The sequence below is a fragment of the Thalassophryne amazonica genome, chromosome 12 (genome assembly GCF_902500255.1).
Source record: "Thalassophryne amazonica chromosome 12, fThaAma1.1, whole genome shotgun sequence".
NCBI classification, from domain to species: domain Eukaryota; kingdom Metazoa; phylum Chordata; class Actinopteri; order Batrachoidiformes; family Batrachoididae; genus Thalassophryne; species Thalassophryne amazonica.
The window spans coordinates 68,569,960-68,588,463 of NC_047114.1; the positions used below are offsets into that span (position 1 = coordinate 68,569,960).

An 18,504-nucleotide genomic window follows, 5' to 3' on the forward strand; every position below is an offset into this window, starting at 1 on the left:
TTAGTTGAATAATAAATTGAATTTTGTCTCTTATTTGTTTTTGTCTATAAGCACATGCAATATCAATATCAGTGCTCAGATGACAGTAGCTTCTGGGAAAGGTGCAAGTTGCAATAAACTGTGATGCCAAGCGCTAAGGATACATACTATCCAGTCACAGCAGATGAAACTTTTTTTTTTACTACTGAGCAAACATCATGTTAGACTTTTTTAGGTTCAATGATTCCACGGCGTGTAGATGTTATGGCGTCAGTGACCCCATGGCCTTGGTGGAGGTTTGCACTCTCTAAGTGCTTATGTAAAAGCTAGCGAGAAATAAACACTTCTAAAACTTAAAACACTGTTTTTGTAACCTGATAACACCTCTGGAGTCATTTACAAGACCTTTTACAGCATTAGCATGCATGCTAACATCTGCAAACTCAAAGCTAACTTCCTGTGGAGTTCAATTTGTCTCATTAATACCTGCAAATGCATAGAGGGTGATCTATAAATATTCCTTGATTTCAATTCCTTGATCTCAAAAGCTCATGTACACTCACACGCAAGACCTCCTGCAGATGCCGTTAAAACATAAATATTGTTTTTGATTGACTGATTAATAGAAGGGCTTTATTGAAAATGCACAAATTGTATGTAAGGCAATAGGATCTTAATAATTACTTTAACAACTGCAAATTATAAAGAACACGCTGATACGGCCGAGGGTATTTTAGCATTGCATTATATTTAGAGTTAATTGGGTTCTGTCAAGCACAAAAGAAATGCTCACACTGTGTCAAGTTTCCCTGTCCTTTATGAACTATTATTAAATATCGTGCATAATAACACCAAGTACGTGCGAGTCGGCCACACCCTAGGAATGCCCATCAAACGAATGCTAACTGTTTATTGCCATCACTTGTAGCTAATCTGACTGCAGGGTAAACACTTAAATGTCACATGCAAATAAGGAAACCTCACTCAAATGTGTGCAGTCAAGTCTGTACTCGTTTAATGCTTGTTGACAACAAAAGCCAAATATATTCCATTTGTGTGGGCAATTTCTCCTTTGAAAATGGAAAAAAAAAATATCATCAGGTAGTCATTTGTGAATATAGGTGTAACATGCAGGAGAGAATTTCACAACATTCAGACTTGATGAAAGCTTGAATTATAGATCACGTAATCAGTAGGGCCAACTGCCAATGAGCTGAAGAGTAAGATACTCAGATGGCTCTGGGTATTTTTCCCGCAAGATCCTTTTGTGGTGTTACCAACTGATTACATCCATGTGTGGTGAGACTACAGCAACAGATTAATCTAAATAAAAAATGCTTTCACTTCGGGTGATCTCGTCTTTCCGGAAAAGATTTGTCCAAAGCATTCACACATGCAACACTGTAAATATTGAGAGATATCTTGAACATAGGCCAACACTCTTTTAGTTGTAAGTACAAGTGGCAACCCCCTGCTCACGCATCTGTCATCAGATGCTGAAAAAAAGAGGAAGGGAATTTCAATCCCCATTGCCTTTGATGTACTTTGAAGTGTTGCACCATGTAAGACTTTCTATGTGCACACTCAAACACTTCGATGTGTGGCTCATTGATAGATCACAGTATGAACACGTCTGAATGATTATCCCCTGCAGCTGCTGAACGGCATACGGATCCCGTGTAGAATGATATTTCGTGTTCATGCACTGGCTTGTGGGGAAAACCCACCGTGTCCTGAGAGGATATGTACGCCCGCCTCACAGGAAGTGCTAATCATACATGACAATGAATGTGACAGCATGCCCGTTGTTGGTCGTACTCTCTGCTGTTTGTGTTTTTACACTTTTTTCTTTGTCCTCAGTGACTCTCCTTTATCTTTCTTTGTCTTCTCTGCTTTGCTCTTGGTCGTGCAGCACTCTCAGGCAGTGGCAGCAATGTCTTTCCCATGCAGCCTCAAAGGAGGGTCTTTGTTCCCCCTCAAAGCTTTGGGGGTCCCCATACCAGAACTGTGCCCCACTCCAATGTCCTTACAATGGGTCTTTATGCTGCCAAGCTCCCCCCTTCTCCTATATACCCCTACGCTTCCCTCATCAAGGGCGCATGGGGCCATTAAGGCACTGGAACTGCACCCTTTTTATGTCCTTTCCTCTCTCACTCAGGACATCTACAGTAGAAAAGTTTTGTTGGACAGCCACAAGCTGATCTCAGCAGTTTATATGGAGTGCCAAATGTCTCAGTGGGGCACTGTTTTCATATTCACCCCAACAATGCATGTCACCGCAAGCGATGGCCTGACTCACTCCAGGGAGGATGTTATAACATACTTTTTTTTTTTTTTTTTAACCCATTAACACCACGGTGAAAGCCTATGCCAGCGTCAATAAAAATGACACTCTCGCACAGTAATGGAATGAAGAATTGGCTTTATGTGCAGATTGAAAAGCCGTATATTGACATGTTTAGGTAGAAATGTCATGCGCTTTGGAAGGTTAACGGTTTCTTCACCCTCTGTGCTCTCTCATATGTTCTTGATCACGGACTGAGCATGCACATTGGCTGCCTGCTTTATGTGCTGACACACTGTCACAGGTCCTGATGAATGGGTGGTCTGTTCAGAATGTCTCTAAGTCACTGGCAGAAGGTTCAGAGTATAGAATTGGAGGTCAGAAAGGGCCAGAAGATAAGACAAGAGAACACTCGAAGAAGAATCCATCCTGAAACAATAATGTCAGTTTTATTGCACTCACAAAATGTTTTCTTGCAAATTTGAGATGTTTGTTCATGTGCCTAATGTCTTCTCACGTACGTCAAGATCAATGCATGTCTTAATCCTGCAGGATGAATAAGGGGTAAATAATTGAACCAGCAGTTTGGCTTCTGGGCCAGCATTGGACTTGCCAATAGCTGAGGTTGCTCTGGCAACTGTAGCCAGTTTTGGGCAACAGAAGAAGGAGTGGATAACCTTGTCAAAAAGTGTGGCACAAGATCCAGATCCAGCAGGGGAATTGGTGACAGACTCATACTGGATCAATGAGCTGCTTTAATTTTCAGGGTTTTTGTTATGCTGGCAGAATAAAATGTACAACTACATCACACACAGATGCACAAGAATAGTGAGTACTACAGTCTTTGAAAGAGAAGGGACAAAAGGTTCCAGGCTTCACAAATATAAACCAAGAAAAACGACAAATCTCCTAATTAAAAAGTAAAATCGGAACAAAGTGAAGACGAAGATAGGAGCAGATAAAGAATTCAGACTGTAAAAGTCAAACCAGACTAACCGCAATAATATGTGGACAAGACAGCCGAGGAACTGTTTGTTCCGTTTGCGCCCACTGAACGAATAGCTGGATTTAATAATTCCCTTATTTCAACACTGATTAATACCAGGCTTGCTGATTTACAGCCTGACGCTGACTTGTGCAAGCAGAAACACACAGACATGCCTTGGATGGGTACATTTTCCCCAAATTTACATATAAATAAAACTCAGTCATCAAATCGATGTGCTTGGCCTCAGGTGAAACTGGAATGTGTGGTCTGATGAAAGCAGATCAGCATCGACTGCATGTTGGAGAAAATGAGACTGTGATTATGCAACAACTGGCCATGTTAAAGTGATGTAACATGATATGTTGCTTAATCACTGCGAACAAACCGTTTTGCAAGAGTCTTGTTGAATATATAAGTGAAGTAGCCAAAGAACATTAATTTTCATGGGTTATAATAACTGAATAACTCAAGCATGTGGATCTGAGGTTATAAATCATCAGACTGTAATTCTGGGATGATGCTGAAAAACATACACAGTGACTTCAATTGAAGCTGAGGCCTTTTCCATACTGAAAAAGGTTTCAATGCCAGTGCAGTGTTGTCGGGGTTGTAATAATGATGTTGCTTAACAGAAAGAACCTGGGTTTAATCCCAATGGGGCTTTTCTGTGTGCCATACGCATACCGAAATTTCCCAATTAGAACCTCGCCTTGGCTTTTGCATGTCTCGGGAGAAAGTGCAGGATGCTGCCCAGCAGAAATCAGCACAAGTTGGGAAAGAAAATTAAAATCGTGTTGGGTTTCTTTACACGTTCAAAATTTTCAGGAGCTTGACCACACTGTCTGACATGTTGGCCACCCCACAGCGTGCTACGGGTGGCACTCTGCAAGCTCGCCGCAGGGCAGCTTCCAATTTTACACAAGTTCACTTGGAGTTGCATGGAGTTACACTGGGCCATTCTGAGCTGAGCACGAGAAAGTCCACAGTGGGTGGCAGTCCACCAAGCTCAATTATTAAAAAAAAAAAAAAAGTTTTCCAACTTTTTCTGAATGGTGTGCCTGCTTCGGTGGTGTCATATGCTGCTAAGTGAGAGCTGGCCCATTATGGCATGAAACGTTGCCAGGTGTGACAGCTGCTTAAGGATGTCTGGGTACTTTAGTATCTTCAAACAATTAAAACAGACATATTTAGACTTTTAAGGTAAGACACTGAACTCCGATGCCTGTGTATATACAGCAGCATGAAATAAGAAAGACCTCAAAGAAAGCTGTGGTTAAAACTGGTGTAGGTAGCAGTGGTGGGCACAGCTAACCGAAAAGTTTGCTTTCATAACCATTAAGCCGCTAACTGAAAAGTTAACTTTTATAACGCTAAACTGATAAACCGCTAAAAAAATATGAGTGGAAGTTACCGCTAACCGCAGTCTTTTAGTATTGCCTCGATCATGGCCACATCAGATTACACTGTCAGTTACTGATAAGCCAGTTGGGAGTTTAAGCGCCGCAGGAGTTGTTGGGTAAATTCAAAGGTCAAGTAAAATAACCCGCGCATTCCCAGGATTGCAAACACAAAACGAACGCACAAAAAATAAATAAATATAAAATAAAACCCCAAACACTGTCATCATCTTTATCAAAAGCAGTAAATTGCAGTATTAGAAGTCACAGTTTATCTCTATATTATGTATTAATCAACCATTATCGGAGCTACGGCACACAAAACAAATGCAGGAAAATAAATAAATAAAAAATAAAATTCCCAACACGGTCATTTCCTTTATAAAAAGCAGTAAATCTCTGTTTATTTCTGTACTATAATCATAAACTAATATAGGAATGGCTCACCCTTGTTGCGATCATAAATATGACACAAAATGAATTGTAAGTCCCTTCGGCTGCTCCCTTGTTTTGTACTCGGGGTCGCCACAGCAAATCCAAGGTGGATCTGCATGTTGAATTGGCACAAATTTTACGCCGGATGCCCTTCCTGACGCAACTCCACATTACATGGAGAAATGTGGTAGGGGTAGGATTCGAACCGGGAACCTTCCACACTGAAACCAAGTGCATTAACCACTTTGCCAGAATGTGTGAAAAATAAATATGGGTGAGATATGCTCTCTCCTTCTAGTCCCTGTCAGTACTCTAGCTGCAGCAATTTGAATTAACTGAAGGCTTTTCAGGGAACTTTTAGGACAACCTGATAATAATGAATTGCAATAGTCCAGCCTAGAGGAAATAAATGCATGAATTAGTTTTTCAGCATCACCCTGAGACAAGACCTTTCTAATTTTAGAGATATTGCATAAATGCAAAAAAGCAGTCCTATATATTTGTTTAATATGCGCATTGAATGACATATCCTGATCAAAAATGACTCCAAGATTTCTCACAGTATTACTAGAGGTCAGGGTAATGCCATCCAGAGTAAGGATCTGGTTAGACACCATGTTTCTAAGATTTGTGGGGCCAAGTACAATAACTTCAGTTTTATCTGAGTTTAAAAGCAGGAAATTAGAGGTCATCCATGTCTTTATGTCTGTAAGACAATCCTGCAGTTTAGCTAATTGGTGTGTGTCCTCTGGCTTCATGGATAGATAAAGCTGAGTATCATCTGCGTAACAATGAAAATTTAAGCAATGCCATCTAATAATACTGCCTAAGGGAAGCATGTATAAAGTGAATAAAATTGGTCCTAGCACAGAACCTTGTGGAACTCCATAATTAACCTTAGTCTGTGAAGAAGATTCCCCATTTACATGAACAAATTGTAATCTATTAGATAAATATGATTCAAACCACCGCAGTGCAGTGCCTTTAATACCTATGGCATGCTCTAATCTCTGTAATAAAATATTATGGTCAACAGTATCAAAAGCAGCACTGAGGTCTGACAGAACAAGCACAGAGATGAGTCCACTGTCTGAGGCCATAAGAAGATCATTTGTAACCTTCACTAATGCTGTTTCTGTACTATGATGAATTCTAAACCCTGACTGAAACTCTTCAAATAGACCATTCCTCTGCAGATGATGAGTTAGCTGTTTTACAACTACCCTTTCAAGAATTTTTGAGAGAAAAGGAAGGTTGGAGATTGGCCTATAATTAGCTAAGATAGCTGGGTCAAGTGATGGCTTTTTAAGTAATAGTTTAATTACTGCCACCTTAAAAGCCTGTGGTACAAAGCCAACTAATAAAGACAGACTGATCATATTTAAGATCGAAGCATTAATTAATGGTAGGGCTTCCTTGAGCAGCCTGGTAGGAATGGGGTCTAATAGACATGTTGATGGTTTGGAGGAAGTAACTAATGAAAATAACTCAGACAGAACAATCAGAGAGAAAGAGTCTAACCAAATACCAGCATCACTGAAAGCAGCCAAAGAGAACGACATGTCTTTGGGATGGTTATGAGTAATTTTTTTCTCTAATAGTTAAAATTTTATTAGCAAAGAAATTCATGAAGTCATTACTAGTTAAAGTTAAAGGAATACTCAGCTCAATAGAGCTCTGACTCTGTCAGCCTGGCTACAGTGCTGAAAAGAAACCTGGGGTTGTTCTTATTTTCTTCAATTAGTGATGAGTAGAAAGATGTCCTAGCTTTACGGAGGGCTTTTTTATAGAGCAACAGACTCTTTTTCCAGGCTAAGTGAAGATCTTCTAAATTATTGAGATGCCATTTCCTCTCCAACTTACGGGTTATCTGCTTTAAGCTGCGAGTTTGTGAGTTATACGACAGAGTCAGGCACTTCTGATTTAAGGCTCTCTTTTTCAGAGGAGCTACAGCATCCAAAGTTGTCCTCAATGAGGATATAAAACTATTGACGAGATAATCTATCTCACTCACAGAGTTTAGGTAGCTACTCTGCCCTGTGTTGGTATATGGCATTGGAGAACATAAAGAAGGAATCATATCCTTAAACCTAGTTACAGCGCTTTCTGAAAGACTTCTACTGTAATGAAACTTATTCCCCACTGCTGGGTAGTCCATCAGAGTAAATGTTATTAAGAAATGATCAGACAGAAGGGGGTTTTCAGGGAATACTGTTAAGTCTCCAATTTCCATACCATAAGTCAGAACAAGATCTAAGGTATGATTAAAGTGGTGGGTGGACTCATTTACATTTTGAGCAAAGCCAATCGAGTCTAACAATAGATTAAATGCAGTGTTGAGGCTGTCATTCTCAGCATCTGTGTGGATGTTAAAATCGCCCACTATAATTATCTTATCTGAGCTAAGCACTAAGTCAGACAAAAGGTCCGAAAATTCACAGAGAAACTCACAGTACCGACCAGGAGGACGATAGATAACAACAAATAAAACTGGTTTTTGTGACTTCCAATTTGGATGGACAAGACTAAGAGACAAGCTTTCAAATGAATTAAAGCTCTGTCTGGGTTTTTGATTAATTAATAAGCTGGAGTGGAAGATTGCTGCTAATCCTCCGCCTCGGCCTGTGCTACGAGCGTTCTGGCAGTTAGTGTGGCTCGGGGGTGTTGACTCATTTAAACTAACATATTCATCCTGCTGTAACCAGGTTTCTGTAAGGCAGAATGAATCAATATGTTGATCAATTATTATATCATTTACTAACAGGGACTTAGAAGAGAGAGATCTAATGTTTAACAGACCACATTTAACTGTTTTAGTCTGTGGTGCAGTTGAAGGTGCTATATTATTTTTTCTTTTTGAATTTTTATGCTTAAATAGATTTTTACTGGTTGTTGGTGGTCTGGGAGCAGGCACCATCTCTATGGGGATGGGGTAATGAGGCTATGGCAGGGGGAGAGAAGCTGCAGAGAGGTGTGTAAGACTACAACTCTGCTTCCTGGTCCCAACCCTGGATAGTCACGGTTTGGAGGATTTAAGGAAATTTGCTAGATTTCTAGAAATGAGAGCTGCTCCATCCAAAGTGGGATGGATGCCGTCTCTCCTAACAAGACTAGGTTTTCCCCAGAAGCTTTGCCAATTATCTATGAAGCCCACCTCATTTTTTGGACACCACTCAGACAGCCAGCAATTCAAGGAGAACATGCGGCTAAACATGTCACTCCCGGTCTGATTGGGGAGGGGCCCAGAGAAAACTACAGAGTCCGACATTGTTTTTGCAAAGTTACACACCGATTCAATATTAATTTTAGTGACCTCCGATTGGCGTAACCAGGTGTCATTACTGCCGACGTGAATTACAATCTTACCAAATTTACGCTTAGCCTTAGCCAGCAGTTTCAAATTTCCTTCAATGTCGCCTGCTCTGGCCCCCGGAAGACAATTGACTATGGTTGCTGGTGTCGCTAACTTCACATTTCTCAAAACAGAGTCACCAATAACCAGAGTTTGATCCTCGGCGGGTGTGTCGCCGAGTGGGGAAAAACAGTTAGAGATGTGAACGGGTTGGCGGTGTACACGGGGCTTCTGTTTAGGACTACGCTTCCTCCTCACATTCACCCAGTCGGCCTGCTTTCCCGGCTGCTCGGGATCTGCCGGGAGGGAACTAACGGCGGCTAAGCTACCTTGGTCTGCACCGACTACAGGGGCCTGGCTAGCTGTAGGATTTTCCAAGGTGCGGAGCCGAGTCTCCAATTCGCCCAGCCTGGCATCCAAAGCTACGAATAAGCTACACTTATTACAAGTACCATTACTGCTAAAGGAAGCCGAGGAATAACTAAACATTTCACACCCAGAGCAGAAAAGTGTGGGAGAGACAGAAGCCGCCATGCTAAACCGGCTAAGAGCTAGTAGCTGCGCTAAGCTAGCGGATTCCTAAAAACACGCAAAGTGAATAATGTGTAAATAGAGGTGATTCAGCAGAGGGAGTGCTTTAGTTAAGGCACGTGAAGATTACACTGTGAAACAAACACAGTCATCTCCTTTATAAAAAGCAGTAAATCTCTGTTTATCTCTGAATAAAATTTATAAATTGTTACAGGAATGGCTTACCCTTGTTGCAATCGTAAACATAACACAAAACGAATGCATGAAAAATAAATAAATAAAAATAAAACCCTAAACACTATCATCTTTATCAAAAGCAATAATTTGCATTATTAAAATAACATATTTTAGAGTTTACAAATGTTTTTGACTGTTAAAATTTACTCACTTTACCAGCAAAAAAAAAAAAAAAATGTTAGCAGAACTAAATTTAGCGGAAGCTAATCTGTCCACTGGTGGTTGTCAAAGTTAGCTGAAAACGTAATCCGCAAAAAAAAAAAGTTAGCTTCACTAATCTGCGGTTAGTGGATTCGCGAAACTGTACCCAGCTCTGGTAAACTGGGTTCCAAATTTAGAGTAGTTCTATCCAGTGGTAAAAAGAGGTCTTAATTTTAACCTCAATGGCTCCCAAGTTTCTGGTAAAATCACAATGAAAACTAAGTGTGCACGTAGCAACACTGAGATCAATCTATCTGCCAAATTTCAAGAGGATGTATTATGTACATTCATATACAAGATCAAAGTGAGACTCTGGAAACCTGGACTTCAAATAGTGATACGTGGGCTTGATTTAAACACTGCTAACTTTCAGTCCTGGGGTCAGATTGTATCGTATTAGCCAACACTGAGGTAAAACTGTGTGATGTATTTTAAGATGAGTCAAACTGGAGCACAGCAGAACTCCAGAAACCTGACCATCACAGGCACGCACACTGACATCATCTGGTATTATTATACAATTTCCCAATGAGGGTAATTATGTGTGCCCTTTACAGCAGTATTCATAAAAACAAACAAAAAAAATCAGATCTGTGTAGAAAGGAACACTGGGAATATGACTGTCAGAAGATGGAGGATGACAGTCAAGTCTCCTGAACACCCACTCAAGCCCTTTTAAAAGTTTTAGTGCTTGGACTGAAGGACTTAACATATGCCTCTTTACTTTCCACTTCCTAACCTTCCTGTTCTCAATGTCTTACCTCTCCACCACATCGTTTCCGCCCCAGCAAGTGGAATCGTCAACGACATTCTCCCCTTCGCACAACATCTCAGGCAAAGCTGCAAAAAATGATTTGTAGCGTTGCAGGTATGTCAGGAACTCCCTGTGGGGACACGCATAGAAGAGAACAAAGAGTGTGCAAAGAGTTAATCCATACATACCAAAGCAGAAAATACCAAACTGAGATCATTGTGGCCTTTGTCAGTCCTGGTCCAAATGAGTCGTATCCCTGATTTTTAAGTATAGAATTTAAAATGTGGCAAGAAAAAAAAAAGCAAATGAAATTATATTGCACCAGGAGAATATTTAAACAAATACCCAATATTTTGGATGCTTCTACACCCACAGACTGACAGAATTAATTCTCAAAAGATGCACATTCTGCAGTAGTGGTGCATCAATGCTAAAATTTCCATAACAATTGTTAATTTTTTTGATAAAAGCATGGAATTTGGCACACATGTTCCAAATTAACTAATGTTTATTTTCAGACACTGAGCCATCCTGGAGCTGACCTCTGAGCAACAGGGGTCAATAAAGAATTACACAGAGATCAAAATTTAAAAACACTCCAATCATGTTGAAAACTACACCACATTATTTGTCTGATCATAACGATTCAAAAAGGTATAGTTTGAACTGTCTATGACTGCATTCCATGGAGTTATGGGGTAAAAACAGCAAAAATGGTGACAGAGGTCAATTTTAGTTTGTACAGGGGTCAAAAGTTAAGTTGCTCCAATTTTGGTAAAAATTGATGCAAAGTATTGGTTGAGTTAATAGCATTTTAAAAAGGGATAGTTTGCACCATCTGTCATGCTTAGTTAACATGTTACAGGGTAACAGATCATACATCATAGAAGCCAATGGACATCGACCTTGTTTGACCTTTACTTTGGAGACCAAGCATTCAACATAGTCAAAACTATTCCATTTATTAGTCCTTTTATGTCAACTAATAATTTGCATCATGTTTTACCAAAATTGGAGCAACTTTAACTTTTGAACCCTGTACAAACTGAAACTGACCTTTGTCACCATTTTTGCTGTTTTTACCCCATAACTCCATAACATTCAGTCACAGATAGTCCAAACTATACCTTTATGGAATCACTGTGATCAGACAAATAATGTGGTGTAGTTTTCAACATGATTGGAGCAGTTTTAAATATTGCCCCCTGATGCTCATTAGAGGTCAGCTTCAGGATGGCTCCATTTCTGAAAATAAACATTAGTTAATTTATAATATGTGTGCCAAAGTCCATCATCTTTCATCAAAAAATGAACAATTGTTTTGCTATGCCGCCCCACTACAGTGCAATATGACCAACAGCAATCTGCACTACAGGGCTTGGTAATTACAGCAGTATAAAGTGAGTTCTTTTGAAATGTTAGCACATTTTGCTCAATTAAGATGTGTAGCAACACAGTCCATATCTCCTGACAGGTGGTTTCAATAGAGACACTGTCATCTAGAACAAAGCAATGGGGAAATATCCTGATTAGGCACATACTGTTACCACTCGTGAGACAGCTATGACATGTGCTGAGTTAGATGGAGCTTTTTATAAAGCAGCTCACAAAGAAAGAAAGAGAAAACAAGTGGTTCTTCACATAATGTGAATGGGTTGATAAGGGGTTAGTTATCTAAAACTGTAACATCACCATGTAGCAAGTGTTGGATGCAAAGACAATGAAACAGAAGAAACGTCTCTGGAGTTCATGCTTACCTAGACAGGGTTCTCAGATTACGTTTATTGTTCGTAGAGGGTTTCAGGGGGAACAAGCTTGGGGTGATGGGAGTTGCAGTCCAGGAGAGATTGTCGCAAGCAAGGAGGATGCGGGTATAAAGGGTATTGGAGTTGGGGAGGGGGTGAGAGAAGGAAAAATGAAACAAAAGGATGGTATAGCAAGACAAGGGGAGGAGGGAGAAGAGTGTCACTTTTGTCAATTGACCCAAGAAGATCATAGTTAATCATGCACATGCAGAGATTGGATCACACTGGCAACTGCAATGCTTCATTTAAGTACTTGTCTTCAGCATAGAGAAAAGAAGACATTTTCCTTCCATGTTACTATGTAACAGCAGGTCAAGTAGCATGCACTAGCACTGTCCATTACAGCACCCATCATACTACGGAGCAACTGTGGACTCAATCTGCAACCACTGAGGCTGACCAGTGGTCCAGAACCATCTTCTGGAAATCAGCCATCTATCCACCGGAGCCAGGTTATATCTGGGAATTCTGTTGTCCACCTGCTTGGGTCCTCAGAACGGAGCCATCTGCATGCTATATTGTCCCCAAGAAAATGTGCCAAATGCCTGCAGTACTATAACTGATGTTCCCTCACAGTACACCTGGTATGGGTCAATGTAAGCAACCAATCCAAGCAACACCAAAGGATTCTCCATAAACACAAACATCCAAACCCAACCAATGCTCATCTTAGCTCAATGGCTAGTTCCAAGATCTGAGAATTCCAGAGTAATACTGAAAGCAACAGGAATCACTAGACAAATCAGCAGATGTGAAACAAGTCCCCATTAAATCACTATCAAGTCTGCAAGTCCCGAGTCAGCTCGACTGTCTTGTATTGGGTGATGACTTGGGGCTGAGTTGTCACTTGAAATGTCACAACATGAAAGTAACTTCATGCTGACTTTCTCCCACTCCTGGATACTGGCATCACTGAACACCTCCAGCAATCTCAAGACTCCGAAAGCTTTTGACAGACATCGCTCAGTCTCACTGGTTAAGCATTCAGAAAGATGAATGTCACAACTGAAATTTGTAAATCTCAAAATAAATTCAGCACTTATCAAATACAGGCACACCACTGAATAATGCTTATCCTATTTCTAACCATAACTAAAAGAAAACCAAAAGAATTATTGGAACAGTATTGGTTAAGACTTTCTTTTCCATGAAGTAATCTCTCAGGTCTGTCTACTAGTGTCATATGGCTATCATAAGGAGTCACAGTTCGATGCCTTTGCATAAGAAAGTGTTGAACTAACAGTTCAAACAGATTCAAATATTTGAGATAGAGCTCGACCAATACAATGGTTGGCCGATACTATCAGCTGATATGAGTCTTCCACAAACATATTGGTATTGGCATTACTTTTGCCAATAAGAAAAAATATTATTTTACCAAATTAACAATGCAGAAAAACATTGTCTGTTGAAAATGGTGTCATTATGCAGTTTGTCCAGCAGACAGTGATTTGATGGCATTGTATGCAATACTGTCAAGCATGGCTGGGACTCCCATCACTCCTTGGTCACATTATCTACAAACAAGAGATAGACGAAAAGCGACCATTGACGAGAGAGAAGTGGTTACTAGGCTGCCAGCTAAGCGGGCCCAAGATGGAGATATCTGGAAATCTCAGTGAAGGCACCATGACAGCAGTGTGATGTAAATTGGTTATATTTATTGTTATTTTGCAATCAAGTTCGTGTTTAAACTAAAACCTCAAGCCTCAATTACATTTCTTGTTCATAAAGGTTTGATAAAGCAATGTTAGAGATCACTGCCATTTTTCTATGTATATGTTGGCAGAGATGTCGGCACGTTTTTTTTTTTTTTAGTCCCTAATATTTAAATCATATTGGCTCCCAAATAATCCATATCAGCCAGGCTCTAATTTAAGGTAAATAAATAAATAAATAATCATAGTAATACCTACACAGCAAAATTGCTCTAGCTCATTTCCATCTGAGATCACATGTTCAAAAGACCTTGCCATAATACTTCATATTTGCCAATCCCAGGAAGTGTCACAAAGCCAGAGCAATTTTGTGGTTGGGTGGCTTGATCAAGAACACTTAAACAAATAGATGGGATTAGGCAGGATTCAAAACAACAACCCTTTGTTTAATGGTAGACACGCTCTACTGTATAAACTACAACAAAGGCATAAACCTACTCAGCAAACCGACACACAAACAACCGTTAACACGTGCAAGCCTGTGCTTTACAAAGAGCCAAAGAAACTCTTGTATTTCCCAATTCCTACTTTACATCCCATTAAAAAAAAAAAAAAATGTTGCTCTACCACATCGTAGTTCACATTTTTTTCAGGAACAGATGATTCTCTCTTTCCTGCACGATGTGCTGCCATCTCTCTGAAGTGGTTGGCTCTCACATGTGCTCTGGTCAGGGTTGGCAGCAGGCAGGCAGCTGGGCTGTGTTGCTATGAATGATGATGGCAGTGCCAAGCCAGAACTGTCAGCTCGGCTGGCATCAGTGCAGTGATTCATGGTTTGGGATAAGGGCAGTCAGGCAATGCTGTAAGCATGTGTGTTTCTGTGTGTGGTGCTATTTCAGCTGAGGCAGGATGGTGATCAGGGGTTGTGGCATGGCAGTCTGGGTAAACAGGAAATCGTTGGTCCATCAAGCTTAATCTTAGCCACACTCCCCCTCACCTGGCCCATCACTGCCAGCTGCTGTCGGCAAGAAATAGCTGTCTCAGAGGCCAGGCAGAGGGCATGGACGGATTTGACAGTGACTACATTTACTCTGTGTATGTCTATGTGCTTGACTTTAGTGGGTCACTTCAAAATTTCAAAACAAACCTTGATTTGTTTGAGTTGGACGAGTGCACGGCCAACTACGCATTACTTGCATCTATGTATGAGTGCAAATAAGAATGTGGCTCATCTTGAATTAATTGGAAACACTGCTTTGTCAAAATAACCAGGTAAAAAGGATAAATGTGATAGGTGTTGTGAATATCGGGATACTAACTAGTTCCTTTGCCAATGCTATTTTCATGAAAGCCATTTTCTTCTAATGACCCATCTATTTGCACAACCTATCCAGAGCAGAGTCTATGAACAGTATGTCAGGCGTCCCACTCAGTGAGGCACTGGCATTCCCCAACACCCTGGGATGTCCCAGGAGGAGCTGCAGAATATTAATTCTTCCAACATCTATGAGGTCTACCAATGGGTCCCCTCCCAGTTCAACATGCTCACAAGAGACCTTTACTGGAGGTGTCCAGGCAACATCGTAATCAGATGGTTGAAACCACCTCAGTTGACACCTTTTGAATGGAGCATCAGCTGGTCAATGTGTGCCTTAAAGATGTCAGACATTTTACCTCTTATGCTGATGGATTCTCCAGAATATGATCTCCAGTATGTACTGGGCAGCCTGAAGTCAAGTGACTAGGATGAGAATCAGGACTTTCAGATCAAAGGGCACAGTACTCTACCAGAAACTAATGAATTGCTCCCTCTTGGAAGTCAGCAAGTAACTCCAAAGTGAAGGGGGCTACGTAATCTTGTTCATAAAGGAATAAGAATAAATAAGTCCTTTCCAGGCCCTGAGGCCCACCAGGTCAGTACATTTCCCTAGATGCAGTATAAATCGGATGGGAGTCTACAATTCCCCTGGATGGGACACATGTCCATCACAGATTACGTACCTGCCAAGGCTGGTACATATTTACAGCGAGATGGTCAGCAACAATACAAATGAAGTCTGCTTTCATAGGAGGGTTGTTCAAGGATGCAGATAAGTAGTATGAAGCACAGACCTAGTCTTGAACCCTGATCTATATGCTAGTAGTCCAACTCCTGTCCCCCAGAGCCACCTGTTCTGTGTGATGAGTTGGACTGGGTAGAGCCAGTGTTACCTGCTCTGTGATTGGACATGAAGAAGAAGAAGTCCTTTGTAAGCCCTGAGGGCCATTGGTGCTGGTGCTTATCCCCGGATTATGTAGAGTGAGCTGGATGAGAGTCTAAGACTCTCCTTGGAACATCAGTTTGATGCAGGTCACTTTCCCAGCTCAGCTAAGGCCAGCACCACTTACAGCTGGGCGGATATAAATAAAGGTGATGAAGAGCACAGAGAGAGAGATAAAACCCAGGTGAGGTACATTTTATACTCTTGGGAAGTTGGTTTTGGCTTGTTTTACATCCAGATTTTGTCATCTTAGATGCTGAAATACAGCATTTGCATGTTCACCAAGCCCTAAAAATTCAGGAACAATGAAAATCAAAGCCACATTTGATAATTTAACTAGTATACACTAACCCCAACCCATATTCCATACCAAAGATGTGCAAACTCCCCATAGCCACCTGCATGTATCTCATCTAGATCTGCCATTATCTAGATCTGCACACAAAACTACACTTTCATGTTAAGATGTGATTGATTGATTTATTTTTGGATTGAGTTGCATGTATAAGTTCATGAGAGAATTAGGTCATTGTGGGGAATATCTTATCTTGCAACACTGATGAAAAAATAAAAACTAAATCCTGGCCCCTAACTCAACCTTCATCAGATTCCAGGTGACAAACAAAGAAGCAATCCAAGCAAAAAAAAAAAACCTGACATGGTTGATGGAGGTAGCAGTAATCAGTCTTACTCAGTTTGGTCTTACCTTCTCAAATGGGCTAGCTGCCCTAGCAACTGATCTGGAAGGGCATGTGAGGGGGAGGCAGATGAAAGCGGGGTAGATGATGTCACAGTTGAGGTCATGACCTCAGGGCTTGTAGGCTGGATTCCAATGGATTCCTCAGTAGACGGGCCACACACTTTGTCCACCTGCAGAAAGCATCAAGCAAACAACCACAGAAACACCTGTTCAGATAGAAAAACATAGCTGAGGTAGAGGACAAGTAGGACAGCTTTCATTAAAAACTGGCATCAGTAAAGGCATTCAAACAAAATGCTTCAAAATGGCCCTTTTTAGCAGAATAATGAGTCATCACCAGTCATTTTGAACAGACTAACGGCCACATTTCTGCTGGATGATTGTAGGTTGGAAGAACAGCAGTACAGAGCAATGGAGCAAAATGGGAAAATGGTGGGTGTGAAGTGAGGGGTGTGATGAAAGAAAATTGCGTGATGAGTGAGTTATTGCCTGGAGGCAGAAACATAGAAAGTTCCACTACTTCACAGGAGTTAATGCACGTGCGCACACAGCTGGCAATGATGGCATGTTTCTCTAGTGGCCTATTAAACCCAGCAAAGCAGTGAAAGCGGTGGTGGGGTCATAACATTAAAGGGGTGTGTGTGTCAAACTACGAAGCAAAATCAATGGCATCTCATTGGATTAAAAGCCTCTGGGGGACATTATTAATAGTTCTTAATTAGCCAAAGAGATAGAATGTGATTCCTCCTGCACGCTGGAATGAGTAATTCCAGGGCAGAACCCTGAAATTGCTAAATAGTTGGGTGTCATTTGGTGAAAACACCCCCACATGAAAGTGGGCTATAAGGCATAGATAAAGAAGAGGAATAGATTCATTAATGATTTATAAAAGGAAATATTATGGTCAACATGACAGGAATAAATCTGTAGTCCTCTCAAGGACATGGCGTACTGTTGTGTAACCAATGAACAATCCTCCAAAATATGCTGGAAAGACTGTCATAATACAGGGGTCTCTAACTAAGATAAGTCCTAGACTGGCTCTTAAAAATACCTGTAAGTGGATACTGAGATACAGCAGGGAGTGTTCTAAATCAATCAATCAATCAATCAACTTTTTTCTTATATAGCGCCAAATCACAACAAACAGTTGCCCCAAGGCGCTCCATATTGTAAGGCAAGGCCATACAATAATTATAAAAAACCCCAACGGTCAAAACGACCCCCTATGAGCAAGCACTTGGCAACAGTGGGAAGGAAAAACTCCCTTTTAACAGGAAGAAACCTCCAGCAGAACCAGGCTCGGGAGGGGCAGTCTTCTGCTGAGACTGGTTGGGGCTGAGGGAAAAAACCAGGAAAAAGACATGCCGTGAAGGGGGGCAGAGATCGATCACTAATGATTAAATGCAGAGTGATGCATACGGAGCAAAAAGAGAAAGAAACAGTGCATCATGGGAACCCCCCCACAATCTACGTCTAAAGCAGCATAACCAAGGGATGGTCCAGGGTCACCCGATCCAGCCCTAACTATAAGCCTTAGCGAAAAAGAAAGTTTTAAGCCTAATCTTAAAAGTAGAGAGGGTATCTGTCTCCCTGATCTGAATTGGGAGCTGGTTCCACAGGAGAGGAGCCTGAAAGCTGAAGGCTCTGCCTCCCATTCTACTCTTACAAACCCTAGGAACTACAAGTAAGCCCGCAGTCTGAGAGCGAAGCGCTCTAATGGGGTAATATGGTACTACGAGGTCCCTAAGATAAGATGGGACCTGATTATTCAAAACCTTATAAGTAAGAAGAAGAATTTTAAATTCTATTCTAGAATTAACAGGAAGCCAATGAAGAGAGGCCAACACGGGTGAGATATGCTCTCTCCTGCTAGTCCCCGTCAGTACTCTAGCTGCAGCATTCTGAACCAACTGAAGGCT

At 41.0% G+C, this 18,504-nt stretch overlaps 1 protein-coding gene across 1 annotated transcript in view; it reads right to left on the reverse strand.

The window, feature by feature from the left end:
- Positions 1 to 18,504, reverse strand: part of LOC117521489 (glypican-5-like) — a 361,302-nt gene that overhangs the window by 192,597 nt on the left and 150,201 nt on the right. Inside the window, 3 exon segments of the mRNA XM_034182796.1 lie at positions 10,166 to 10,288; positions 11,916 to 11,972; positions 16,589 to 16,752. Coding sequence (XP_034038687.1) covers positions 10,166 to 10,288; positions 11,916 to 11,972; positions 16,589 to 16,752 — 344 coding nt within the window.